At 43.4% G+C, this 27,904-nt stretch overlaps 1 protein-coding gene across 7 annotated transcripts in view; it reads right to left on the bottom strand.

Annotated features, from left to right (window-relative positions):
• Nucleotides 1-20,161: 20,161 nt before the first annotated feature.
• Nucleotides 20,162-27,904, bottom strand: part of BRINP2 (BMP/retinoic acid inducible neural specific 2) — a 165,966-nt gene continuing 158,223 nt past the window's right edge. For 6 of the 7 annotated variants that reach the window (XM_061634189.1, XM_061634184.1, XM_061634185.1 and 3 more), the window contains exons 7-8: nt 25,031-25,274; nt 20,162-22,814 (exon numbers count right to left, since the gene is read on the bottom strand). In XM_061634189.1, coding sequence (XP_061490173.1) covers nt 21,701-22,814; nt 25,031-25,274 — 1,358 coding nt within the window. In that variant the 3' untranslated portion in view covers nt 20,162-21,700. The remainder of the gene's footprint in view (nt 22,815-25,030; nt 25,275-27,904) is intronic. The other variant, XM_061634191.1, reaches the window with a different exon arrangement.

Below are 27,904 nucleotides of genomic sequence, written 5' to 3'. Positions count from 1 at the left end.
TCATTCGGTTGTCTTCAGCCCAATGCTCCAGCCTATCAAGATCCCTTTGAAGTTTGTTTCTGTCTTCCAAGGTATTAGCTAACCCTCCTAATTTTGTATCATGTGCAAACTTGATAAGTGTTTCCTGGATCTCCTAACCCAAGTCATTAATAAAAATGTTGAAGAGCACTGGGCCCAGGACCCACCCCTGTGGTACCCCACTCGTTACCTCCCTGCAGTTTGAGAAGGAACCATTGATAAGCACTCTTTGAGTGTAACTTAACACACTCTCTGGATGAAGGAGGAGTGACCTGGAAGGTCACTGCCTTTCCCTTCCCTTGGACTGGCCCTCATTTCCTCTCCACCCAGAGAGGCAGGCATTAGCTGGCTCCATGCACCTCTCTCCCCCCAATGCCCCACCTAGAAATATGGCTGCCCCACCTAGCAAGGAAGGCTGGCTGCAGGGCTGCTTCAAGGCCTGGGACTTAAGGGCCATCATAAACCCTTTCTGTTTTGTTTTGGTTCTTTTGCTGCCCTGGGCTCTTTCTGGGAGGAAGGGAGGGATATAGATCTAATAAATAAGCACATCATGACATTTGGAGGTGCAGAGTGGTCATGTTCTGATCCATGCATTGGGAGGCTGGTAGTTGATCAGGTCAGTTCATAATGGAATTTGCAAAGATTGAGTTCCTCAAGCATCCCCACCCCATTGTCCATCTACTCGCACCCCCAAGTGGATGGGGAGGATGAAGACAGGACTAGGATGAAATGGGTGGGATAAGACATGGCTACCTTGTGTCCCAGGACATTGGGGGAGTCACTAGTATGTGAATTATATCCAGATTGTTAGGTGGCAATTCTAATCATTGGCACTTCTACTTAAAATAATTTCAGGGTACAGAGCTAGGAAATACCTCTAGGTGAGATCTTTTGGGGAAAACGTTGCCTTTGCTTGCCCTAGCAGATTACCTCCACCAGGAGCTGGACAGGGGGAGTTCATTCTTGCTCTGCTGAACTGATGGCTTTTGATGCCATCGTCTATGGTATCCTTCTGAACTGCATAGAGAGGAAGGGGACTGGAGGCACTGTTTTACAGTGGTTGAACCATCCCTGGAGTTCAGATGGATGGCTCCTAGTGCTAATAATCATTGCCCTGCTGCTGTAAGCTACAAAGAGGACTTGCAAGCGATTTTCAACACTAATAACAATATTGCACTTTTCCCCCTGTCTGTTTATCCGGATATAGTTCCATGGATGTGACTTAGGGCTCATCCAGACGACTGCAAAATGTGATACACGATCGCTTTGTGTTTTCATTATTTTTCAGTCGTCCATATGACCTCACACGCTGTTGCGCTTTTCACGGGTTAAATCCGCTCCTGGCAATACCGCAAAAAATGCGATTTGCCTTTTAAAATCAGGAATCATCCGCTGTGCTAGGATGCAATACGGCGGACTTTACAGCTGATGGGTGGTTCTTGGGCGTTTCCCGTGCCCCTTCTCCTCATTCCAGTCAATCATGTATCTGCACTTTTGCGCATGTGTGTGAGTATCGGGGGGGGGGGGAAGCCCGGGAAAATTGAACCAATCATCACAATGGTGGGGTGTTGGGGGGGCTCTGCAACTACTGCGCAGATGCAAAATTCCAAGTTTATTTTTAGCCAGCCTGCGAACTGGGTGGCCGCTCTGGGTGAGATCTGCAATTGTGGTTGTGTGTAAAGCCCCCCTTTTCCTGGCTGGTCTCACTGGAGTGTGGCTGGTTGGTGCAGGGAGCCACTCTTGGATCGGGCAGGGAATGCGGGCAAACAGCCCCGCTGTACTGAAGCCCATCCTGCAGATGCCGTAGACTGAATTTGGGACCGTTTGCATGTGAGGCAGATGCTCTTAATATGTATAAAGGTAGAAAAGTAGGGAGCAGGAACCCCCCTTTGGGGGGCCCTCCTCGAGGAGCTGCTTTTGGAAAGCAGCCAGGCTTTCCGGTGTTCCGTCTAATAAAAGAAATGAAAATGGAAGGGCAGGGAGCAGGAACCCCCCTTTGGGGGCCCCTCCTCAAGCAGTGTAGTCCCTTCCTGTATTTTGTTAGCTTGCATTTGCGGTATAGTGCAAAAGCGGCTGTATGCTTTTCTACCTTTAAGAAAACATGAATTGTCCCTGGGTGGGCTTGAACCACCAACCTTTCGGTTAACAGCCAAAGGTGCTAACTGATTGTGCCACAGAGAGACCTGTAAATAGCAAGCAGCAAGGAACTCCTTTACAGCCACAGGGAAATTCAAACTTTTGCGCTCTAACGTTCAGGTGCATGCACGATATTGTGCGTTGCAAAGGGGGGGAGGAGCACGCGTCATTTTTTGTGCACCAATTGGCTGATGGGGGTGGTTTTGCAGGCGGGGCTTGGAAAAAGTGAAAAGGATGTACGGATCTTCCCGCTGCGTGTGCGGGTGCAAAAAACACGTATTTTTTCAATCAGAAAAAAGCGGGGGGCAAACCGGATATGAAAAACATGGATTATCCCACTCCGTTTGGATGAGCCCTTAGTTGCTGTGGGTGAGGAAGGACTTTTAAACACAGGGTTGATAATGTGGTATCCACGGCAAAGGTTATAGTGGATGTGCTAAATTCACGTACCTATATGTCACTATTGTAGGGGCAAATGAAATCCACAAGACATCTGGATGTAACTGAGGAGGCTTAGTGTGGCATGCACTATTCCCCTGTCCCATAATTCTTGTCACATACCCCTGATTTATGGGGTGCTTATTGCTTTTGCAAACTGCTTGCCTAGTACGGGAGTTCTGCTTAGAACAGTAAGCTCAAATTGCAGGCTTCTAATGCTTTTAGGATGAAAATCTGGGAAAGCCTGTTTAATTAGTCAAAACAATGAACTCAGCAGGGAGAGGGGAAGTTTTCACAGAAGCATTCTCAGCTCTTGTGAGCACAACTTCAAGGTCACTATGAGATAAACAAACGTGTTTCTGTTTATAAACAAAAGTGGGAGATCTAAAGACACGACCCTGGGAAAGATAAAAATCTCACAGGTGTAGGTGTCAACTATGCCCCCTCCCAGAGGGTCTTTTGGGATATAAATAAAGGACCCTCGATCTGGGCAGATATGCCTCAACACCGGCTAGAAGCCTCCACACCGGCCTGCAGGGAAAAGCGGTGCAGTGTAAATCCAGTCAGGGCCATAAGGGGATCTTCTGCTGTTTGGGGTTTCCAGCAAGGAAAAGCAGAAGTGAGATAAGATCTGTGCTCATCATTAGTTGCTGTAAGTGTTTTAATGCCTGCCTGCTGCAATCAATAGCTTTTGCTTCAATAAAACACTAAATTTTCTTTCCTCACCAGTGTGTTTCATGGTCATTCTGATCTCGAACTTACTTGCCTCAGGGAAGGGAAAAAACCTTTGGTAAAACAACTGGCAACATCAAAACCCTGTCCTTTTAAAAAACAGGTCGAAGAGGAGTAGCACTAAGGGCATGTACACCTATAGACATAGCAGTACTTTTTCATTCTTCTTGAAAAAAGTTGGACTTCCTGTGGTCTGGTGGCTCCAATGTCAGTGGGGCAGTGAATCCACTCTGGGTTTTAGTCCAAACTTTGAAGGAGCTGTCCAAAGTGCTTTCAGCACCTTCTTGAAAGTTCAGACTAAAACCCAGAGCAGATTCACTGCCCCACTGACACTGGAGTCACCAGCCTCCAGTCGTCGGAGGAAAAGAGAAAAACCACAGGGAAAATAACAGAAATAACAATGATTAGATGATGGTATGCTGTGGGTGACCTATAACAAGTGGTTTAATAAAGCACAGTAATTCCACACAAAATGCTTAATGTGCAAGGCTCAGACTGTGGTACTGAGGGGCTTCTGTTTGTCATCATGGCTGTTGGCTTTTGGGATCCTGCACAGGTCCATCTTGTCCCTCATGTTATTCCACATCCACATGAAGCTGCTGAGAGGGGTTGTCTGAAGTTCTGGGATGGGGTGTCATTTTTGCTGTTGACACCCACCTCCATTCCTCTCTCTATCCCCCCCTTCTCCCTTTTCCATCCAATTCCAAGGGAGTTCTGGAAATCCTAAATCAGTGCCTGCAGATCAGTGGAGGACTGGGTATGAGGTAACAAACTGACAATCAAACCCAAAAAGATGGAAGGACTGACTATAGGAAAGAAGACCAATCTAGGGAAAGTTGTTCAATCTGTGGGCAGTTTGGAAGCTCTCCTAGTACCAGTTTTTTCCTCTGGATAAATACGTGGCAACCATGGTAAGGAGAGCTTTTGCTCATTTCCTGATATGCCAGAAATGATCTCTTTTGCAGATACTGGTCTTGCCAATGCTTGCACATGCCTTGGTTAATTCCAGGTTAGACTACTGCAGCATTCTGTACATGAGCTGCCCTTGCAAAGGGTATGACATTGCAACTGGCACAAAATGCCCAGCCTTAGGAGCATATTACACCAGCATCAACTGCACTGGCTTCCAATCCATTTCCAAGCCCAATTCAAGGTGCTGATTCTTACCTTGTAATGGTCTAAATGGTTTGCCACCTGCCTGTCTGAATAATGTTCTCCTCCTACATGATGAATCTACTCCCACACTGAGGCCAACAGAAGAGGGCTCTGGGAGGTGCAGATGTATGCTCAGAACAGCTTGGCTGCAGCACCCAGATATGACGCTCACTGTCCAAGGCAGACTGGGCAGAGTCTTCCTCTAGCCTATTCAGCTTGCCAGTGTCTGCTTGGAGGTTTTTATGTTGTCTCTCTTCTTTCAGTGTTTTTTCTTTTCTGCCTCCAGTACAATTAAAGTATTGTTTTGATTGCTCTATCGCATGTGGAGTTTTATAGATGGTTTGTAAGCCACTCTGGGGACCTTAGATGGGTAGAATGTGGGGGTAAAAAAGTATTTTATCAATAAATAAATAACTCACAGTGTACTATGTCACATTGCCCCCTAGGGTAGCATCCTGTGTTAATTGCTGTTATTATCTTTTGCAAGTAACAATATTCAAAATTGTTAAAGGCAAACCATGGTTTGCAGGCAACTTTCAAGGCCTAGGTTTTACTGAGGCAGTAAACCTGTGTCTAGGTTATACCACTTCAGATTGCAGGTTGGGCCTGCTGCTCCATTAAAATAATAACAATAGCAATAGAAATAATAGAAATCCCTTCACACGGAAAGTGGATGGATCTGGGACATAGCGAAAACCCTTTCCTCTGATAGTCTAGCTCTCCAAGTGGAGGGATTTTTATTGATTTGAAGTTGTGAAGGAACATTCTACCACCTGAGTTCATTCTTGCATCCTGAAATGGTAGAGTTCAGGCAGATCTTCCGCCTAACGAAGAATCAGAGGGAGGAGTCTAAAGCTATATTTCACAGAGACATTCTTCTGCAATTTCACTTGGGGCATATGTCTCAATAAAAATACATAGGTTCAGGCTGTAAATTGAACTGCGTGGGCTGTTCCCATCAGTGGTTAATGATTTCTGCCCTGATTGTATGTATTAATTCATTCCATCTATGACCCTGAAATATTAAAGTCAAACTCTGGGGGAAGAGAGCAAAAGAAATTGAAATAGGGAAAAGTCACAATTCACCCTGTGGCTTAGACAAATAAAACTGCAGGTTATTTCCCAGCCAGTACATGGCATCCTTGCAGAGCCCCAGAATTTCTTTAAGCGTGGATCTGTCAGGTCTTCTAAATGACTAATGTAGATTTAATCTTCTTCCTTGATGGATGGTGGCTGCAGCAAAAGTGACAGTTCCTTTCTGTCCCCTTAATTGGATAGAGGGGATCTTATTGGAGGAGGAGGAGGAGGAAGAGGAAAAGGAAAAGAGGTTTCTTAAACCTGCCTTGCAAACACCCCAGGTTCCCTGGCGGCCCAGCCTGCTTGCTGGTTTTGTATATATATATATATATTTTCCTACCTAGGTCAATAAATGCAAGTCAGCTTTCCAGCCCTACAATTTAATTGCAAGTGATGATTAAAGGCATATTTGCTGAGGTTTAACTGCTTCCTCATTTAGAGAGTCATTAAAACTTCACTAGGGGCCCTAAGCTTCAGCTGCTATGATCTGCTAAATGTGCTTGTGTTTACCATTGTGCCACCAAGTTAGCTCATTGTGAATGCCAACTCCAGGTGGCTGCAATAATAGTGCACCCTCTATGCTCTTGCACCCAGCTTAGCTATACAGGATTGATGCGCAGAACATTTAAGAAGATCAAGCTTTTCCCGACATGGAGATATGCAATGGGAAAAGCTTCACCAGCTAAAATCTGTGTCAGGCTGCTGTTAAAGGCACAGAGGCAATTGTAAATAAAAGGGGAGGGGATCCTAGTCCTATGCTGTGTAGTAATAATGTTGCCTTTGGGAGGTCCTTCTGGTATTACTTTATGCAGAGCTGTATCTACCTATAGGAAAGGAGGTATCTGTCAGAAGAGGTACCTAGACAGTGACAGCTTTGTTCATACACCTAGAGCTATATGCTTTCTGAAATTTACATATGCAAAATTATATGCAGTGCAACATTTCGATTCACACACAAATCTGCTTTCATGTGTATACAAAGCAGTGGGTTTCTAGTCCTCATGAACTGCGGCTAAACATACTTCTGATCTATTAATCTTTCATTGTACAGCTATTATCCTGCATTGCGGGAGATCTTAAAAAGTGCCTTACTAAATATCTAAAAACAGTATTGTGCTAAGGAACACCTATTGCACATTTAATGTCATTTACTCCAATGGCAACACAACTTGGTCTAGTAAACATGAGAAATTTGCTTGTTTTTTCATTTCTGAAAATGCACCGGCTGTTCTGCAGCTTAACCAGAGCTATTTATACAGTGATTCTGTGGGAGTGCAGAAAAAACACCCAACAAACCCGCCATGTAATATTGGGTGCACAAATCAGCCTCCGGAGTAGCTTAGCTTTTGATATTTAAAAGAGCATGTTTGTAGTCCTTGTGGCAGTAAGTATGTGTGCAATGCCTGCTGAAATTTCAAAAGTGAAAATATGTCGCAATAAGATTTCCTGTGATTAGGAGATTGCTTAGCTCCATATCAATAAGCCCAACGAAAATAAATAATAATGTGAAATATAGTACAAGCTGCAAGGGAAAAGTAGTCAAATTTTAAGTTATGAAAATGTTCTATTGGCTTGATTTATACAGGTTGCAGAATTATTTCAGTTCGCTGACTGAAAGACTGAGCGTGTGAGTCCTCTGTACATTGAGCGTATTTTATATGCACAGCCAAGAGACTGTAAGGCAAACTAGAAAACAAGTGTTTGGAAAATTTTGTGTTAACTCCCGACCCCACCTGGGGCTACATAATCGCTGGATTTTGATTGAAAACTACCCTGCTAAATTTCCTGCAGTTTTATTGGAATAGAATAAAAAAAATGTACCCTGTTGGTATAAAGGTTTGAGACTATTCACATTTGTTACTCAGTTTTGCCCCCAAGAAGGTTCAAAGTAACTGGAAGAGATCTGCAATGTATTGAAATAATTTGTGGGAGCATCATGGGAAAGATGAAGTATGGATTGTGCAAAATGTGTATGAATCTATGTGCAATAAAACTTGGGTTTTTAAAAATTTCAGTTAAGGAAAAAATACTTCCTAGAGATGCAAGGGTTAGCACATTGTTTGATTCTTGCAAAGTTTCTGAGGATATACAGAGAACATTTTTATGTATAATATGTAGTTGAAAACCTTGAGCTCTAGGAATTACGTTTTTCCTGAAGCAACACCTGAAAAATAAATATTCCACACGTTAGTAAACATATATGATGTTTCCACAGATTATTTCATTGCATTGCAGATCACCTCCAGACATTGTAAACCTTTTAGGATCCAACTTTGGCAAAAAATTATGAAGGGTATATCACCAACAGGGTACAAAATCCTATTTTAGAGCTGTTCCTTTTCATGTGCCCTTCCCAAAATCTGCAGGAAGTTTTGTGGAGAGCTTTAAAATGAAGGTGTGGGAGCTACTGCCTCCTTAAAAAGGGCAGCATAGATTGTATACTCCTCATGGGGTTGCCATGACACAATAATGCACCTTGCCTCACAGCCTAATAGCCCTTACTGACCTTCAGAAAGCACAATAATTCTGCAGTTTTTTGGGGGGGGGGAAGGCAGTGCAAGAGAGGTGCATTACAATGACTGGCTAGTCTTATTTGATCATAGAACTGGTATTTCTTGGTGGAAATCAGAGTGGGGTTGTTTCTGGGTCACCCTGTTCCTCCAGTTCCTTCTCCTATACCCTTCCGCAGTTCCCGGCATCAGCCCTCAACCACAGTTCCTTCCATAGCCCCACTGCGCCCACCTCTTATCTCCTCCTGTCATTCATGATCTCTCTCCCTCTCCCAGTTTGTCCCATAAGAGCCCTGCAGGATCATGCCAAGGATCTATCTAGTCCAGCATCCTCTTTCTCACAGTGGCCAACTGGATGTTTCCAGAACCCCACAAGCAGAACATGGGCAAAGCCTCCCAACACACACACACACATTGCACCTCCCTAGTGTATATATGACATTCAGTGGTATACTGAGTCTGAGCATGGAGGCTTTGAGATATACATTCCCCTACCAATCACCAGGGTGTTTATCCACCCAAACCCTGTCTTACTGCAATTCCAGTATTGGAGGAAGGGTGGGACATAAATTTAATAATATAATAAATGTCCGAGAAACTGGTCAATTGCTTGTCCTGGACTATCCTTGAAGGAGCAGGTACGCAGTCTAGGGGTGCTTCTGGATCCTTTTCTGTTACTGGGGGCACAAGTAATCTTGGGGGTAGAAGTGCCTTTTATCAGCTGTAAGACAATTATGACTGTTTCTGGACCAGGAGAGCCTGACTACAGTAGTTCAGGTATTGGTGACTTCAAGACTGGATTTCTGCAATGCACTCTATGTGGGGCTTGACCCTGAAAATGCAGTTAATGCAGAATGCTGCAGCCAGATTGCTGACCTGGGTGAGACCATGTTAGCATATAACATCTCTGCTCACAGATCTGCACTGGTTGCAAATTTGTTACTGGGCCAAGTTCAAGGTATTACTAGTACTATATAAAGCCCTTAACAACTTGGGACCAGTTTACTTGCAAGACCGCCTTACCCCATATGTGCCCACTCGAGCACTTTGATCTGCAGAATAGGCACTGTTACAGGTACCATATAAGACTTGCTCTGCTCTTGTAAATCATTCTTGTAGTGTGGCAGCACCGACTCTTTGGAAGTCCCTGCCTGTTGACGTCAGGCCGACACCTTCGCCGTATTCCTTTCAGTGCCCACTTACAACTTTTACAAGCCTTTCCAGACACATAGACGTTGATCTGTTTTAGTATTTTGGTTAGTAGCTGTTTTAATTGTTTTTAATTTTTTTAATACTTGCTTTTAACTGTTTTATTTATAATTTTAATGTTTTCTTGGAAACCGCTGAGAGCTCTTTGCATTCAAGCAGTATATAAATTTTGTTAAATAAACAAATGTTCTGCAGAGTCCAGGGCTGTATTTATTAAGGTCAAAGTAAAAGCATTTCCTTCCCTTTCCAAAATGTCCCTCCTGGACTCTCTTCAGATGCAAACAGGACTGAGCCTTGGTTAGCTTAAAGTATCTTAGAACAGAGGCAGGGGAGGGGTGGTGTGAGGCATGCATTCTCTGACACCATTTTCCTCCCCATCCAGATACCATGATGAGAAAGAAGTAAGATTATCACTCTTTCCTCCACACTGTAGTGACCAGGTTGAGGGCTACAGAACCAGCTTACTCCTCACCTGGGCCCTCACCCTAGCTGCCAATGCTATAGGGCAGGAGCTCTAGGTGATTGAGAGGCAGGGCGAGGGGAGCAGAATTCTAGTCCCAGAGCTAAGCAAAGTCAGACTACTGGGGGGTGGGTCCACACACTGGCTTATCCTTGCAGGGCCCCAACTAGAGTTGCCAGATCAGAAGCATCCCAAACCCTGAGATTTCAGGGGTTGGCCCTAGTGATGTCACAGGGCGGGGTCCTAGTGATGTCATTAAGCATGATACATTAAGCATCAACCACAGTTGTTTGGAGCATACTACTCAAACAAAAAAATTATCTGATTAGAAATTAAGATAGAGATTGTAGCTAAATGAGAGTGTTCCCAGGTCCAGCTGAAGTGAAGGGATCATTCCTTCTCACCTGTTTAGACAGCCAGGGTAGGGAACATTTAATCTAGCCTACTTGCTTCTGGCAACAAGGGTTGAAGTGCCCTCAGGCCAGGCCAGTCACCAGAAGGCCATTGTAGGAAGAAGGAAGCCTAGTGTTGTGGAGATGTTAGATGGGAGCACTCAGGAGTAAAGATGGATGCCCCTGAAGGCTGCATTTCTAAACACACTTACTAATAGGGTTGCCATATTGCCCGGTTAGCTGGGTTTTACCCGGATTCTTTGCATGCCACCCAGCACTTGGTTAGCCCCTTAGGTGGCCCGGATTCTCAGCTTTAATTTAAAAAAAAAATTAAGTTTCTAGGTGGTCTGGTTCTCGAGATATACATAAAAACGTCAGCCGCCCCGACTGTTAAATCTTTCTTTAAACAGTACTGTATAGCACTTCATAGCTTTAACCCCGCCCGTTCAGGATTGCAGCCAATCAGTGAAGCCAGGATTGCATTTGGTTGACCTGAGGCAGTGTCTAGAAAACCTCATTGCAATGCCAGAAAATGGTGGTGTGTCCCCCCCCCCCCGTTTATCTGAAAATCTCATAAATTGGGTAAGTATATACATTTCAGGTTTTTCCCCTCTTGTGTGCAGGAGTCAGATCTTGGGCAGTGTTTTGAAAACCTTCCCAATACTTGCTTTTGTAAAAGCAATGTTAATCCTATATGCCCAGAGTAAATCCCATTGAATTCAATAGGACTTACTTTTGAGTAGACATGGTTATGAATGTGCTCAAAATCAATGGGACTTTGGAGTGAATGTAAAATAGAATTGTGTTTGTGTTCTAACTCTTTCTGCCTCCCCTCCAGTCCTATTTTAAAGCAAGTAGGCAGGGCTTACTTAGATATTACAGTTTTTATTCTGTAGGAAAGTGATACTGATTTTTTAAAAACTAATACTGATTTTTCTGCAATGAGCAACTGGTTTGACAATAAACTATTATATGGGCTGTATGTATTTATACATCTGCAGTGTGTGTGTGCGTGCATGTATGGAGTGTTTCCAACACCCCTGTGAGGTAGGGTTGGAAACCACGACAGCTCACAACAAGAAACAAAGCCATTTAAAATCCAATAACCATAAAAACAAGTATAAACAGTTGCAAAACAGCGTAAAGTGGCATGATTTGGAATTTTGGGTTGTGTGAATGAAGTTGCTTATCACTTGAGGTTGCATTTCTGTCCCTGTTTGAGTAAGCCCCACTGAATACACTGGGACTTGCTTCTGAATAAATAAACCTAGGATTGCACTATAAATATCTTTACAGTTTCTGTAAATAATAAATATATTTGATAGTCATGCTTATATAAATATTTCCTCATTTATCATATTTTTGGTTAGGAATCCTGACTGGTTGTGAGATGCTTAGTTTTCTGCCTTACTCATAGGAATCTTGTTGTGGTTGGTATGGTATTGCATTTAAGAAATCATGGTACGAAATGGCCTGAATCAGTATAAGGCAGATTCCTTGGTTCCTAAAAGTGGGAAGAGACTCAAGGGTCACAGTGACTCCAACATTTATTTATGTATTTTTATTTACAACATTTATATACTGCTTTATTGTAAAAAATCTCAAAGCGGTTTACAGAAAGAATTAAAACAATAAAATTATTGGGAAAAGCGTTAAGGACAGATGCTTAAAAACATTCAAAGTAATAAAACCAACAATGAGTTAAAAACAGATTTAAAAACACAATAGCTTCCACGTGCCTGGCGAGGCTTGCCTCAAGAAAACTGATTTTAGCAGGTGCTGAAAAGAGGCGTCTGCCTAATGTCAATAGGCAGGGAGTTCCAAAGCGTAGGTGCTGCCACTTTACAGGACTGATTTCTTGCAAGAGCAGAACAAGTACTATGTGGCACCCATAACATGGAAAGCACACCTTGAACTTGGCCTGGTAGCAAATCAGCAACCAATGCAGATTTCAGAGCAGAGGTATTATGTGCTGATAGGATCTCACTCATGTCAGCAATTGTGCTGCAGCATTCTGCATTAACTGCAGTCCCCAGGTCAGGTTGTGCTGCATGGAGATTTCTGTGACCTTGGCTGACTGGCTGCTAGGATTTTTTTAGTTTGGGTTTTTGGTTAGGAATCCTGACTGGTTGTGGGATGCTGAGTTTTCTGCCTTACTCATAGGAATCTTGTGGTTGGTATGGTATTACATTTAGGAAAGTGTTACTGCCTTCTGTGTTTTTTTTTCCTATTTGCATTTCACTTATCTTTAACCTCACTCCGTTACAGCCATAGAAGCAACAGCAGCATATGCAAGGTAGTTAACTCCCATTAGTGATAAGAGCAAGAATTTATAATTATTATTTTAATTAAAACAAGAGGCTTATCAGTACTTTGAAGAGGACCAGATATTTATTTTCTTTCTGAGCCCAGGACTGGGTCTTTCATGATGCCCGGGGGGGGGGACGACAACAAGAGAGTAGTTGATAAAACAGACATCCTGGCATTGGTAATCTAATTAGCAAGGTATGTGTGGGGTTGTTGGACGCTTCCAGGCCCAGTTTCATTCTGAGTATGGAGGTGGAAATTGTGTAGAGGTGGTTGATCAAAGGGAGAAGAAATTTTGAGTTAAGCAAAGCTCTGCTTTTATAAAACCTAAGAAACATACAGATACTTTGAATGTCTGAGTGCCTGCACCAGTGGAATACTGGAGGAACTTGTAAAACTTGCTGCTACAGTATTTAGAACTGAGCATGTGGTGTGAAAGACTCCTTTTGCTAACATTGTGGCTTCTTGTTTTTCTCCACCCACCACATCTCTGAAATATATCGTATATGAAATGGTTAGCCGTACTGCTGCCCTGACTTACTTTATGTTTGTTGCTATTTTATGCTTTTATTATGTTTTTATATTGATTGTGTATTTTTATTGTTTTTATTATATTTGCAAGCTGTGCTGAGCTCTGTTTCTAACAGAAGGGCAGGATATAAATCCTCTTAATCAGAGCTTGGAAAAGTTACTTTTTTAAACTACAACTCCCATCAGCCCAATCCAGTGGCCATGCTGGCTGGGGCTGATGGGAGCTGTAGTTCAAAAAAGTAACTTTTCCAAGCTCTGCTCTTAATCAATCAATCAATATTCCATAGTGTTGGAAACTAGTCTAGGCATTTAAGGCTGAAAATGTGAGAAATCTTTTTTTAAAAAGCAACATCTTTCCCAAGTTTTTGGTGGTAATTCCTAGGCACAAAAAGAAAACAACTGGACAATCCAAATATTAATATGCAAATAATTTGCATAATATGCAAATTAGCCTGCCCGGATTTGTGGAACTGGAATATGGCAACCCTACTTACTAAGGGCCTGAGCCCCATAGAACTCAACAGATCTTACTTCTGAGTAGAGATGGTTAGGATTGTGCTGTTGGTAAGGCTTGACTAGGATCCTCTGCAAATATATTAATATCAAAGCAGGGTTGCCGTTTAATGTGGCTGCTCCAAACCTCTTTACAGACTTGACCCATCACTGCAGAGAGAGGTTTGAGTAATGAGTAAGGGTTGAGAAGATTCTCTACCCTTTCCTGCCTATCCTGTGGGCTGCTATAAACTCTCTTTAACAGCCAACCCAATTCCAGTGAGTAAACACACATGGTTTGGTCTACCTTTACAGACAGTAGCTTGGGAACAACAGCAATTGAAGCCACACTTCCCAGTATGTTTATTCTCTTTTACCACTATTGGGCAAGAAACAAACCATCATGCAACTAACAAGGTGCATCATCAGTGGGTTTAAGGGGGTTGAGCTGAGCACATGGAACCATGGCACTGTTACTGCTTTAAGGGAGTGAGGTCAGAGGTAAATGAAATGCAAATAGAAAAGAAAAACATAAGACACTGATTATTTCCTAAATGCAATACTACAACAAAATTCCTACTAGTAAGACAGAACACTCAGCATCCCACAACCAGTCTGGGTTCCCAACCAAAACAAAAAAAAAATCCTGGCAGCCAGTCAGCCAAAGTCACAGGAATCCCCATGCAGCACAACCTGACCTGGGGGCTGCAGTTAGTGCAGAATGCTGCAGCACAATTGCTGACATGAGTGAGACCCTATCGGCACATAATATCTCTGCTCTGAAATCTGCACTGGTTGTCGATTTGCTACCAAGCCAAGTTCAAGGTGTGCTTTCTATGTTATGGGTGCCACAGAGTACTTGTTCTGCTCTTATAAGAAATTGACCCTTTAGTGTGGCAGCACCTACCCTTTGGAACTCCCTGCCTATTGACATTAGGCAGGCACCTTCATTATATGCTTTTCAACACCTGCTAAAAACATTTTTTGTTTAGGCAAGCCTACCCAGGCAGGTAGAAGCTATTATGTTTTTTATCTGTTTTTAACTCATTGTTGGTTTTATTATTTTGAATGTTTTTAAATCCCTGTCTGTAATTATTTTTGCCAATAATTTTATCATTTTAATTCCTTCTGAAAACTGCTTTGAGATTTTTTACATTAAAGCATTATATAAATGTTGTAAGTAAAATACATAAATAAATTTCTCTTTTCACAACAAAGGAATCTACCTTATACCAACTCAGGCCATTTGATACCTTCTAGCTAATCTAGCTCAGTACTGATGACATGGACTAGCATTGGCTCTCTAGGATTCCAGGCAATAATCTCTTCCAGAGATTGAATTTTGGACCTTTGTGTGCAAAGCATGTGCCCTACCACTGAGCTACAGCTCTTCCTCTGTTTAAAAATTATCTTTTAAAATGTCTGTTTTGAATTCACTAATGAAGGCACAACATACCTAGGAAAGATCCACACCATGCATTTAAAGCATATTCAACATACATTTGAAGCACATGAATCCCACCACAGAATCATGAGAACTGTAGTTTGTTAAGTGGTGGGGACTATAATTGTGAGGGGGAAACTACACTTCCTAGGATTCTTCAGTCATGTGCTGAAAATGTGAATTGGATGTGCTTTAAATGTATTATGTGGATCTGCATTACTTCATGAACTTTGGCTGCGTGTAAATCATTTTAATTATTTTTAAAATGGAAATCAGCTACAAAGTTTACTTGGTGACCATGGGCTACTTGCCATGTCTCAGCCTAATCTGCCCCTCAGGGTGAAAACAACAGAGGGGGACCATGACCACCAAGGAAGAAGGTCACACTTAAAATGTAGAGGAAACAATAATGTACCACAATAGTGTGAAATCAGATACATATTGAGACATAGTATCAAGAAATATGTATATAAGCATGCATGTCAAAGATGTCTATTATTTACACAACCTGTAAAAATATTTATAGTGCAATCCTATGCATGTTTACTCAGAAGCAAGTCCCAATATGTTCAAACAGGCAAGTGTGCACAGAGCTGCAACCTCAAATGTAAGGAACTTCACTCACCCAACCCAGAATCATGCCATTTTAAGCTGTTTTGCAATTGTTTTATACTTGTTTTATGGTTGTTGGATTTTAAATGGATTTATTTCTTGTTGTAAGCTGCCTTGGTTTCCAACTCTACCTCACAGGGTTGTTAGAAAGAGTGCATATACACACACACTGGAGATGTAAAAATACACACACCTTATATAGTAAGTTTCTTGCCTAAACCAGTTGGTCGTTGCAGAACTTTAAAAATAAATCAGTATTAGTGTCCTACCAATTAAAAGCATTGACCTTTGTGCAAAGGGCGGGTAATAAATTCTAATTCTAATAATAATTCTAAATAATCCCTGCTTAGTTGCTTTTTTAAAAAAGGATTGGATGGGGAGAGAAAGGTTTACAACACAATCCTTTCTATGTTTACTCAATAGTCCCATTGATTTACAGCACAATCCTAACCATGTCTACTCAAAAGTAAGCCCTACTGAATTAAATGGGGTTTACTCCCAGGTATTTTATTTTTATTTATTTTATTCGATTTCTATACCGCCCACAGCCAAAAGGCTCTCAGGGCGGTGCACAACAGGGAACAAAATACAATAGAATCACAAGAAACAGTATGTGGGATTAACATTGCAGCTTTACTCTCAGAAAAGTGGGTACTAGATTAAAATTTCATATTGGGAAGGTTTTCAAAAAAGGCTATGAATTAGACAAATAAACTGACCTCTTCAACAGCCCAGTAAAATATAAACGTGTTTGACTCCTTATAATTAGAAGAGTATAACATATTATACAATCATTCAGCTTCTGGTGTGCAGATTTGCAATGGGTTCTAGCTCTTGCCTGGAGGTCAGCAAATCCCTTGTCAATCACAATCCTGATTTCACTTATTGACTAAAAACCTGAAAGGGCAGGGATTAGAGCAGCCGGCTTTCAACAGAAGTTGCCGAGGGGGATGGCTGACGTTTTGGTGTGCCACTTAGAACCTTAATATTTTTTTAAATGAAAGCTAAGAGTCCAAAGATTAAGGTGACTCACCTGGACGGCTGGAGAGGACCCCCCAAAACCGGAGTCTCTGGGCGGAAACCAGAGAGCTGGCAACTCTCCCCCCAACTAGTCTGATTTTATTCAGAAAAATGTGGTTTCCATAGTCCAACATTTGTCAAACTGTTTCATGGAACTCTGGGGTTCCCCAAGGAGTTCCGCAAAGCAAAAAATGGCAAACCAAAGGCCACTGAGCTGCAGCCATGTGGACTACACACACTACTCAAGCAATTATCCTGGAATCCCTTCCTCTTCTTTTCTTTCCTCAATGCAATTTCCAAGCATTAAATTTCAGTAGCAGCCAGTGGGGCAGCCTGGGCAGGGCGATGTTACTTACCTTGCATCCCAATGCTGCATATAGTAACCCTCACTGTCTCCCCAACAGCACCTTCCATTGAGCTGCAGCCTGGCAGCAAGAGTTAAATTGTGCTGCTCATTTAAATCTGAACGTGAGCAAAGAACTCTCTCTGATAAGAGTGGAAGCCTTAATAACAACACAAACACTTCTCCCTTCAGAGAGCAAGAGATGGACAGCCAAAGTCTTTTCGAAGTTTCAAAGTTGCTGCTTTTAAAAGTGCCACTCTGGCTGGCTCTCCCTTGCTTGGTCTCCCAATAGTAAACTCCCCCTGCCCCAACTTTTATTTAAATTTTTTTTTTTAAATTACTGCATGCATTCCACTGAAGTTTTTGTTTAAAGTGAAGGGCTCTGCCACGGCCAAGTTTGAGAACCACTGCCACTGTAATTTTGAGGGGAACACATGGAAAAGTGAAAATACATATATTGTATTGGTTCCATTAGGACTTTTACAACTAACACTGCAGGTGCTATAGCTCAGATTATTTCTTGTTGTGTTCAGATTAAATGGTAATTGATTTTGCAGTGTCTCTTGGTTCATGCCTATGTGCTGGATGACTTTTCCTAAATGAGAAAGAAAATGTTTTACTACAGGATCATCTGGGATTATGTTGATTGAAGATCCATCTTTGCCCAGTGAAATGGCCAGCCCCCACATTTTTTAAACCTTTTCTGAAGCTATAGGTGAAGAAAAGATTCAAGAAAATGATTAATTGCTAGCCATGCTGTGAGTGGATTTGGAAAACACACAAAGGAGAGTCCACTTGAGCTGTATCAGTTACCAGGTAATGAGGTTTAGGGATCCAAGGAAGGCAGTAATAACAAGTAAAGTTTAAAATCTGGGGGTCTAATATTTCCCAGCATTCTCAACTTTAGCTTGGTATGACCGATCCTAATCTGAATTGTGCCTGAATCTGAATTGTGTCTGATCTAACAAACCCTCACTACCTGGAACCTGTACCTGATCTCTGCTGATCACTTCTGGACTCTTGTTTCAGGTCATTGTCTTCTTTGGGGAAGGGTCATAGCTTAGTAGTCAAGTGCATGCTTTGCATGCAAAAGGTCCCAGGTTCAAGCCCCAACATCTCCAGGTAGAGCTAGGAAAGTCCCCTGTCCCTTGCGGACCTACTGCTAGGCAGCATAGAGAACACTGAACTAGATCAGGAACAGATAACCTCTAGATGTTGTTGAACTACAACTCCCATCATTCTTGACCATTAGTCTTGTTGGCTGGGGCTGATAGGAGCTGGAATCCAACAATTTCTGGAGGGCCACAGGCTCCCCATCCCTGTGCTAGATGGACCAATTAGTCTGATATGGTAGAAGGCAGCTTCCAAAGCAGTCCAAAACAGTAAAAGGGCTATGCTAGATGGAATTGGGATAGGAGCTCGATTTGGCAAACAGGCTGCTTCTTGGGCCATCCCTGATCTAAAAACTCATTTCAGCAATGGAGCTAGAAAAGAGAGGATATGGAATCCCCTATCTTGGCGGTTTCCAAGAAAAAGCCAAGTATCTGTGAGGCTTCCTTCAATTATAGTGTGCCCTATGCTTAAAGGAAGCAGACTGGCTGTAATGATCTAACAGGATCCCTTATGATTCCACTGGATGAACGTGGACTGTTAACGCAAGCATGTTCTACCAACAGCACAGAAAGCATTTGTTTCCTAGACATTCCTCGAGCATTTTAATTGGACGCAGTGCTGTGTTCAATTTCATGGCAGGCAGGTGAGTTCTCCTGGGGTGTAGCTGGAACAAGCAGCAAGTGTGTATTACAAGGATACAACTACAGTGCGCAGCTGCCTGGCAGAGTCACGGAACCAGGTCATTCTTGGCATGCATACACACTGTAGCAGGTGTGTATGAGAAGGGGAATAACTGGGATATGCAGCAAGAGAGCAGGTGCATTTTCCTGTAAGATGCTTAGGATCTCCGCCATCAGTCAAGGGAGCAGCTTAATTGCCAATCTCAGCATCTCTCAAGGATTTCAGCTGTAGTTCAGAGAAGGTTACATTTAAGTTTCAGGAAGAAAGCTGAGTACAGAAAAGACTTGGAATAAACTCTGAGCCCTGCTACATATTGTGCTGGTTAGGCGTGCCAAAGATCCTCCATGGCGCACAGTGGTAAGTGGCGGTAACGCAGCCGAAAGCTCTGCTCATGGCCGGAGTTCGATTCCAACGGAAGGAGGAAGTCGAATCTCCAGTAAAAGGGGTCGAGGTCTTCCATCCATCTGTGGTCGGTAAAATGAGTACCTGGCATATGCTGGGGGGTAAAGAAAGGCCAGGGAAGGAACTGGCAATCCCACCCCATATATATGGTCTGCCTAGTAAAACGTCGCAAGACGTCACCCTAAGAGTCAGAAACGACTCGCACTACAAGTGCGGGGACACCTTTACTTTTTTAGGCATGCTAAGAGCAGGGAACACATCTCATGATTTGAAGTAAGATTTAGAACATCAAACAGCTTTGCTGAATTAGAGCAAGGGTGCAATCTGGCCCAGCATTGTTTCCAAGAGTAGCAAACCAGGTGGTGCTGGGAAGATTCCAAACAGGGCATGAAGGAAACAACCCTCTCCTCTTATTTGCCCCCCACCATTTGAATATTCAGAATATACTACCTCTGGATGTGGAGGTTCCACCTAGCTATCACACCTAATAGTTACATATGGGGTTACTCCAGCAAATGGGGGTGGAAGGGGGTGGACAGAGATGGCTTCACTACAGCAGCAAACACAAGGTTCTTCCCATTCCCACAGAGAATGTTTATGAGGTACAAGAAAGGAAAGGAGGCACAAGCAAGCAAAGAAAGGATAAGATAGGTGAGGGGTCCTGATGGCTGCCCAAGGTAATGAGTCCATTGGGACTAGGTACAAGGCTAGATAAATGTAGCGTCAGCTGCTCATTAGGATGCCAGCTAACTATGGTGTGAATAGGGCAAACTGCAGTTGGGAAGGCCACAGAAATGAGAGGGAAGACAAGCTACAGAACCAGTTGGGACTGGGACTCTCAGTTGCCTTTCATATTAGCTGCTGCTGCGAAGCCAATTTGTAGCCAGCTCTGGACCATGCCATACAACTGTAGGTGACTGTTAGAACGCTTTCCTTGCTTTGGCACAAGGTTACTCGATGACTGTGGAAAGGTTACCAACTCTCAACCTCACCTACTACCAGAGGGGTTACTGTGCAGCAAAACACATCACACCACCCTGATCTTTTTGGACGAACAGCGGAATATACAATGTAAGGCAGACAATATGATCTAGTTCCCTTCTCATCATTTTAATATTTTTCACCCAGTGTACAATGCTCAGCATCAGTTCCCTGGCCTAGGTAAAGAAAGGTGTTCACACATTCAAATGGTGGTAGTTTACTCCAGAGTAATTTCAATTCTGTACCGTCTGCACCGCCAGTTCAGGAGAATGTAAACTGACAGTGCAGAGGTGAGGTGCTAGACTAATGAAGTTACTGCTAGAGTAAAAATGTGCTGTTTTAGGAGCATGAATGCAAAGTTGCAAACACCGGCCCCACATTACACATTTCTTTGCAGCTACAGGGCTACATGCACACACACAGAGCATCTACTAAAGGAATCATTTAGAATATTTTGATTGTTTACTGCTTTCCTCTTTTCCTCCAAAAGGCTATTTCTCCCTCATCCCACCCTTTACAAAATATAGTAAATCATACATTTGGCTAAGATGTGTAAATCAGCTGGAGGAGTCCACTGGAAATGAGCATCCCAGTCCAAATAAAAAAATGCAAAAGAAAAACACTTTTAAAAAAGCCAACCAATTAAAACCAGTACATAAGTAAATAAATAAATGCATGAAAGACCAATTATCCATTGGGCTCTGAATACCCATTTAAAGACTGCCTGTGTGCCACTGGGAATACTCTTCATAGATGTCTTTTTTTCTTTCTGGTGAAATTAGTTATGTGTCGCAGGCCTATGTGACGTGAACGGACCAGAAGAGTGTGAGAAAAAGGGACAATCTAGGCACTCCTTTCATGTCCCAAATGCCACTACCCATCCATTACTGAAAGAATGTCATCCCAAAAGAGTGGATCAAGGAGCAAAACAGATTTATGGAGGAAGAGGATGGCAAGGCAGCTAAAATCTGTGTTCTTCAACTCATTTAAGAGAAACAAGTTCCACTGATACCAGTAAAGCTGACTTCCAAGAAAGTGTGCTTAGGGTGGCAGCTTTAGAAAGAAAGTACAGAGAATGTAAAGGCTATGACATTGCTAGAAACACCCATAAAAACAATACAAAAGGAAACTGTGCTGAGGGGGGGAAGGAACAAAGGGGGGCTCTCCAAAGTGGGTGTTTTTGAAGCACTTGACAGAACCTTGTTCGATCCTTTTGCTGTTTGTCTCCATCTCCGTTTAAGGGCCTATTGGCCAGATCACAAAAGCCATTCCCACTAGTTTTGCCATCAGTTTCGTCTCTTTCCCTCCCCTTCTGTGTTGCAACCTACTGGTTTCTTCATGTGCCTGGGCATTTTGTTGCATGCTCCACAAACGCAGCCTCTTCAGCAACAGAAGCAGGACATTTGCAACAGGAGAACTGCCGGTTGGTCTCTCCTTCGCTGTGTTGTTCCAGAGATTTGTGCCACATCTCATTCCCCCCAGGTTTGGTGTCATGGAGTCTGCAAACACTGGGTCGTAAGGCTGGCAGTTGGCCATCTCACAGAAGAGCGTGGCCAGCACGAAAGTAAGGCCTGTGGAAGGCTCAGCTTCTCTTTCCCCAGTCCTTCCCTCCGGGGTTATAAGAACAGCCCTGCCCCACTCCCAAAGCTAGCTGCACAGTTTACCCGTCTCATACTCCACCGGGTTTGGCAATTTGGCATTGAAGGCCTGCAGGGTAGACTGGATCCGACTTACCTCGTTGTTGGCCAATTTGAGCCTGTGTCGGAGCAAGCAAGAAAAAAGATCAAGGTGGATTTTCCCAGGTGGAGAGAGACGGTTTACCCGGTCCCTGATCTCGATCAGTTGCAATATAGCAGAGTCTTGAGAGCCTTGAGTATATGGGTAATCCAGCTGAAGTACAAGGTCCCGAATGGCATCAGACTCAAAGGGCAAGCTGTAGCCAAAGACCTGTAAGCTATTGATCCTCATGTAACCTAAGTTCTTTGAAGGATCCATCTCCAGAGGCTCGTAAAAGATGGTTTCATTGGAGCTGTCATTGAGAGATTTAATGCGGCTCCTCAGGTAGACATGGACGGTCTCAAAAAAGGTCTTCCACTTGTTTCCTAAAGTGAGGGTCCAGTTTTGGCACTGGCCAGAGGCATCCACATTAGTCCTTTCCCAGTCAGGGAAACCACTCTCATTAGTGGGCATAAACCAGCTCTCTGAGTGGCTACCCCCAAATGGGTTGACATAGATAGCCATGACTGGCTCCAGGGTGCTGTTCTTGGTGAGGCAGATCTGGAGGGAGAGGGCTAGCATGAGGTGGACCAAGCCTGGTTTGTACTTGTTGCTCTTCAGGGTCACTAGCATCCTCTTCCTCCAGGAAGGGTCGAACCAGGTCCCCAGGCGCATATCGTTGCTGATGAAGATGGAGTGCACTTCAATACGGCTGTCCCGCTTCTGCAAAAGGTACTTGAGCTCCAAGTCCTGCAAGTCTGTCTCTAACCCAATATAGTGCTCTAGAGACTCTGCCACCTCTGGGCGACATAGTCCCAAGGTGAGCACATAGCCAGGATTGCAGGACCCGCATTGGGTGGCATTATCCTCTGCACAGGCAGCACATTCTGCTCCTTCACCCAATGCACATGGGATGGTCCCCTGGCAGGAGGGCTGGTCGTGGGGGCAAGTACAACTGTGACTTTCTTCCACAAATGTTCCTGGCACAGAGGTCTCACTGCAGTAGAGGAGGGACTGGGCATGGCTCCACCAATAGGTCACGGGTCTGCAAGAGGAAGACAAGGCAGAAAAAAAGTTAGCTTTGAATCAATACAGCCGGTGGTGGTGGCGGCTCCATGTCAGTGGGGCAGCTGAATCCACTCTGGGTCTGAGTCCAAACTTTCAAGGAAGCTGTCTGAGGGGCTGAACCTAATTTTTGGGAATATATCTATTTTGGAAATAGGTTTAAGCACCTTGGACAGCTCCTTGAAAGTTTGGGCTAAAACCTGGATTCCATTGCCCCACTGACAGGGAGCCACCCGTGGCCACTGAATACAGCAGAACACATAGGAAGGCATTCAACACTAGTCCTACTTAGAGTAGAACAACTAAAGTTAATGGGCATGACAAACAGGTCCATTAATTTCAATAGGTCTACTCTGAGTAAGACAGAAATGAACACAACCCATAATTAGTCTCAACAATGCTCCCTGTTTCACTCACCCCATAAATAAATAAATAATTCTCCAGCAGTCCCTTGTACATTCTGCATGGAAAAAATAGAATTATGCTTGTTTCAGGTATAATTTGATTCAAGCCAAAATGAATACTTACAAATATTTCAAATTTGCCAACCTTTTGAGAATGAATTTCATATTTGACATTTGCATTTTTACCCCAGACTTTGAAATCTGAGTGCTTTAGACTTATTGAAATCTCTTGATTTGCTTTGACTTTGAAAGACAGCTTAGGAAATTTCATATTATGTGACAACACTATCACATATTAGTCTGGTTTGCATGTCTCACTAAGCCAAACCATGGCTTAGCATGATGTGCAAATTGGGCCATTAAGTACCATTACATGTTATCCAAATGCCAACTATCAAATATAACCAGTACTAAATACCATTATAGGCCAAATATCAAATACAGCCAATACAGCAGTCAAATGTTGGGCAGATAATGAGGAATGATGCAATCACAGTCCAGATTCATTAATATGGATTAATATGGATGATTAATATGGATAACATTTTCCTTGCTTTAAAGGTGGTACTTCATTTCATCACTAAGTTTTCATCTTGACTTTAAAGCTAACTCTGTAATCCCTTAGCCCCAGGGAGGGTGTCCCAGCGGCTACATGATCCATATGAGGTCAGAGAGAGAGAGGGAGATCCCATCTTATATCCCTCTCTTCCTGCCACTGCGGAAATGTCTGCAATCCTGGCCCTATCAAATCAGAGTTCCAACACTGGAAGGGCCAGCAAGAGGGAGACAGACTGAGGGCGTGCCAAGGGAGGACCAGGGGAAGGCTTGGTCCTGAAGGATCTAACACCTTCCCATTCCCTTGGCATGCTCCCAAACTGGGGATTACATTACATCAGCCCAGAAGCTGCCATATAGACCTCAATCCCATTTATTTCCCTCCCATTGCTTCCAATGGGGTAGGGGAATAATCTTTTTTCAGTCCTCATTTCCACCCTACTTGCAAGAGCCTGGCAGGGCATTCAGTAAGGCTGTTGGAACCATCTTTGGTCGCGCCCTTCTTACTGATTTAGGATTGCAGCCTAACATGTCTACCAAATGGTTAGAGAAACTAGATTCAGTGTTTATAACTGATCCATTTTGTATTTTTGGCAATTGCTTTAAAAATAATTACAAAGGTTGTTTTTTATTTACATAACAATGCAGTGTAAATATTTTAGCTCAAACATGTTGCCGTTTGTCAATATGCTGCTCGCACCTATTATTCATTTATTTTGTAGCTTGACAGATTGAGTCCTACCTTCTTGTTTTTCTATATATGTGGGATGAAAGGCACAGAAAGAGGTGCCGGCTCCTTCACATTCCCTTTGTGGGCTTCCCACATAACTGCATATTGGGATTTTAGATCAATGAGTTCCATAGAACAGAACCAACCATTGGCAACATGCCAGTTTACTACCTGCAGAGAAATGTGTTTTACTTTGGAACATTTCATAGCTATATGGCATATACATGCACATACATACCACCTACCATCTGAAGTGGTACAGCTCAGACTTCCACCACTCCTAAGTCTTACCTTCAAATTCTGCATAACATGTAGAACATCTCTAAGCTTTCTGGGGCTTCAAATTTGAAGTCCATATTAGCTAGCTGTTCCCATGCCAGATCCTTCCCACTTGGGACCCAAAAGACAATGGCCACAATCCAAACAGAATTTAGACATGCTTAAGCTCACAGATATTAGTGGGGTTAAAGCATATCTATCCCTGTATGGAATTCTGTCCAAACAGACCTGGCTGTAAATGTACCGGACCTCTCCTTTGGAAGTCTGAAGCGAGGTTGCCTGTGGCATCGTTTGGCCAGATTGAAAAGACGCCGGACAATCCGATGGGTCTTCTTGGAGAGCATTTTCAAGGTAGTCCCCAATTTCTGATAGCGATGCTGAGTATCAAGATCCATTGCCCAGTACTGGGAGATGGCTGTTATGTTCAAGAAGCGATCCACAGGGAACTTCTTCACCAGGGACTGTAGTTCCTCTATCAGGGCAGAAGAGAATGTCAACAAGAAGAAAACACAGGAAAGGAACACCAAACATGGAAAGCCACAGGTCCTTTAAAAATGTAGAGGACCACGTGGCAAAGCTTGTCTGGGATGTACTACTTCAGGGGGCTAGTGGTGAGGGAAGAGGGTTACAAGTCTGTGGGCTTCTCTAGAAAAAAGATCCCAGTGCATAAAGAACTTACTTATGTCAAAAAGCCGGTTTAACCTAGCTTTCTTCCCAACATACTTTTTTCTACACAAAGTTTTTTCCCCAAGATGCAGAAATGAAACAAGCACCCCTTCCTTAATGATGTAAACAGTGCAGTCCAGAAGAAGATTTATCATTTGATTTGGCTGAGTTGGCTAATGCTCCAGTCCTTTTCTATGCACAAAGAATAGGGTGCAGATGAGCTTAACTGGACTTCAGAAGACCCTTCCTCTCCTCAGCCAGGCTTCTGCTATGCTGCACTTGTTTTGGGAGCACCAGACCATTCACTTCAAGCAGAGGCCCTGCCATGTCACCACCACCATACTTGTGGTGCACTGGCTACTCTCTCAGCAGAAGCACAACTGGGGCTGCATGTGGTGTCTTGGGGGAGGGTAAGTCACTGGATGCTCCTCAATAAGATGCAGGAGGAGCCTGGGTGGGAGTGAGTTACTGGGCTGTACACTATAGTGTAAATAGAAAATTGGGGGGGGGGAAGAGAGCCACAAACAACAAGCAAGAGTGCAATAGGCAGTACCATGTAGTTATGAATGTAGTGTCTAGATCAGTGATTCCCAACCAGGGGGCTGTGACCCCCAGTAAAGAAATGAATTATTTATTAATGTTTTTTAAAAAGTCTTCACTCCCTGGATGCTGTCTGCTCCCCACTGCCACTGCAGATGACACCTTCCCTTGCTCCAAACAAGAGGGGAGGACTTTTGCTGAAGTGCCACAACATCTTTCAGGTGTGCCGAGGGCAGGCATCTGTCTATAAAACATGTGGCAGACACGAAAGGAGGCTGAGGGTAGAACTATCAGGAAGAAGAGAGGATTACTATTGCCAACTCCCATCTCGTCGCACTGCTGCTCCTGATGACGCCCTTACTCAGAATGAGAGGGCTTCATGAAGCGCAAATAAGCAAGGCTGCAAGGAAAGGCTGCCTTCTTTCCTGATAGCCAGCCTGCCTGCTTTTCTTGGCTCCTGCTTCACTGCCACTTCCTTTAAAAACTTATTCTCATTTGCGAGGCCGCTCAGATCTCGCCTTTGCCCAGATGGAGCCAAGGAGCAGTGAAGAAGCTCAGGATTTGCTCGCTCCCCATCTCTGAGGCTAGGTGTGTATGCCAGCATCCCCCCTTTCTTCCACCTACATTCTGCCCCCCCAAACACTCCAGGATGCTGCAGCAGTTGAGAGTTCCCCCCTTCCACGTGCCCAAATGCACGCACACTTGCAGATGGTTCCAGGAGGGGCAGGTGTGTTTGTGTGTACACTGATCTGTCTCCAAGTGCATGCTAACCAAGTCATCAGTCCTGATGATCATCCCAAGGCCTAAAAGCACTAACCTCAATCTATCCACCTTTTGTCTTCACAATCTAGCATCCCCACCTCTACCACATTGCTGCTTCTTGATTGTTATTTTAAAAAAGCTCAGCAGTTTGGCTGAGGCTGGGGCCCACATACTGCAGCTGAAATGTGTTTATTTATTTAGTTATTATTGCATTTATATCCCACCTTTCCTCCAAATTGCTCAAGGTGGTGCACACGGTTCTCCCCTTTCCATTTTATCCTTACACCAACCCTGTGAGATAGGTTAGACTGGGAGACTGTGTCTGGTCCAAAGTCCAAGTGGGCTTCATGGCTGGGTGGGGATTTGAACCTGGATCTTAGTCCAAATACTGTAACCCACTGGTGTGGGGAGACAGGACTGTACATCTTCAGACTATGTGTGTGTGTGGGGGGGGAATACCAATTTGATAAACCTTTGCATTAAGAAAAGAAAGCAACACCTATCTGCAGGGAGCTTTTTATGGAAAGAGATAAGGAGATGTGATTTTGCCACACAACATTTTTTCAATTAGCAGAGACTAAAATTACAATTAGTGTGGGGGGGTGTCACAAATTTTTTTTGAGCTTACTAAGGGGGTCCCATACTGATAAAGGTTGGGAACCACTGGTCTAGATCATACAACATCTAGCACGACACATTATAATTGCTATACCAAGCAGAAAAAGACCCTCAGCAATTATCGAGTGGTACGGGGGGGAGGAGTATGAGAACCACTGTACTAGATGATTCCTCATGCATTTGGAAATCTGTTTTTCAAGGAAAATGATGCAGCAGTTACATGGACACAATGTTATGCTCCCTATTAACTCTCCATTTGTGGAAGGACTGTATCTCTAAACTGCTATCTCACAGTCCCTCCCTCCAAAAGGGAACATTAGAAGGGAATGCAAGTTTATCCCCAGAATATTTCAATATTGTGAAATACATTTGGGGAGCAACTGATTAAATTATATTTGCACCTAATTGGCTTCACCACGGAATGCCTCTACAATGTCATACACACAGCACAGGAGTGGGGAGAGGAGGATTATGCTGGTTTCCAATGGGGGCCCTTACACCCTACTCTTTATCTGT

The sequence above is a fragment of the Rhineura floridana genome, chromosome 6 (assembly GCF_030035675.1).
Source record: "Rhineura floridana isolate rRhiFlo1 chromosome 6, rRhiFlo1.hap2, whole genome shotgun sequence".
Lineage (NCBI taxonomy): Eukaryota > Metazoa > Chordata > Lepidosauria > Squamata > Rhineuridae > Rhineura > Rhineura floridana.
This window is presented reverse-complemented; position numbering and strand designations above follow the sequence as displayed.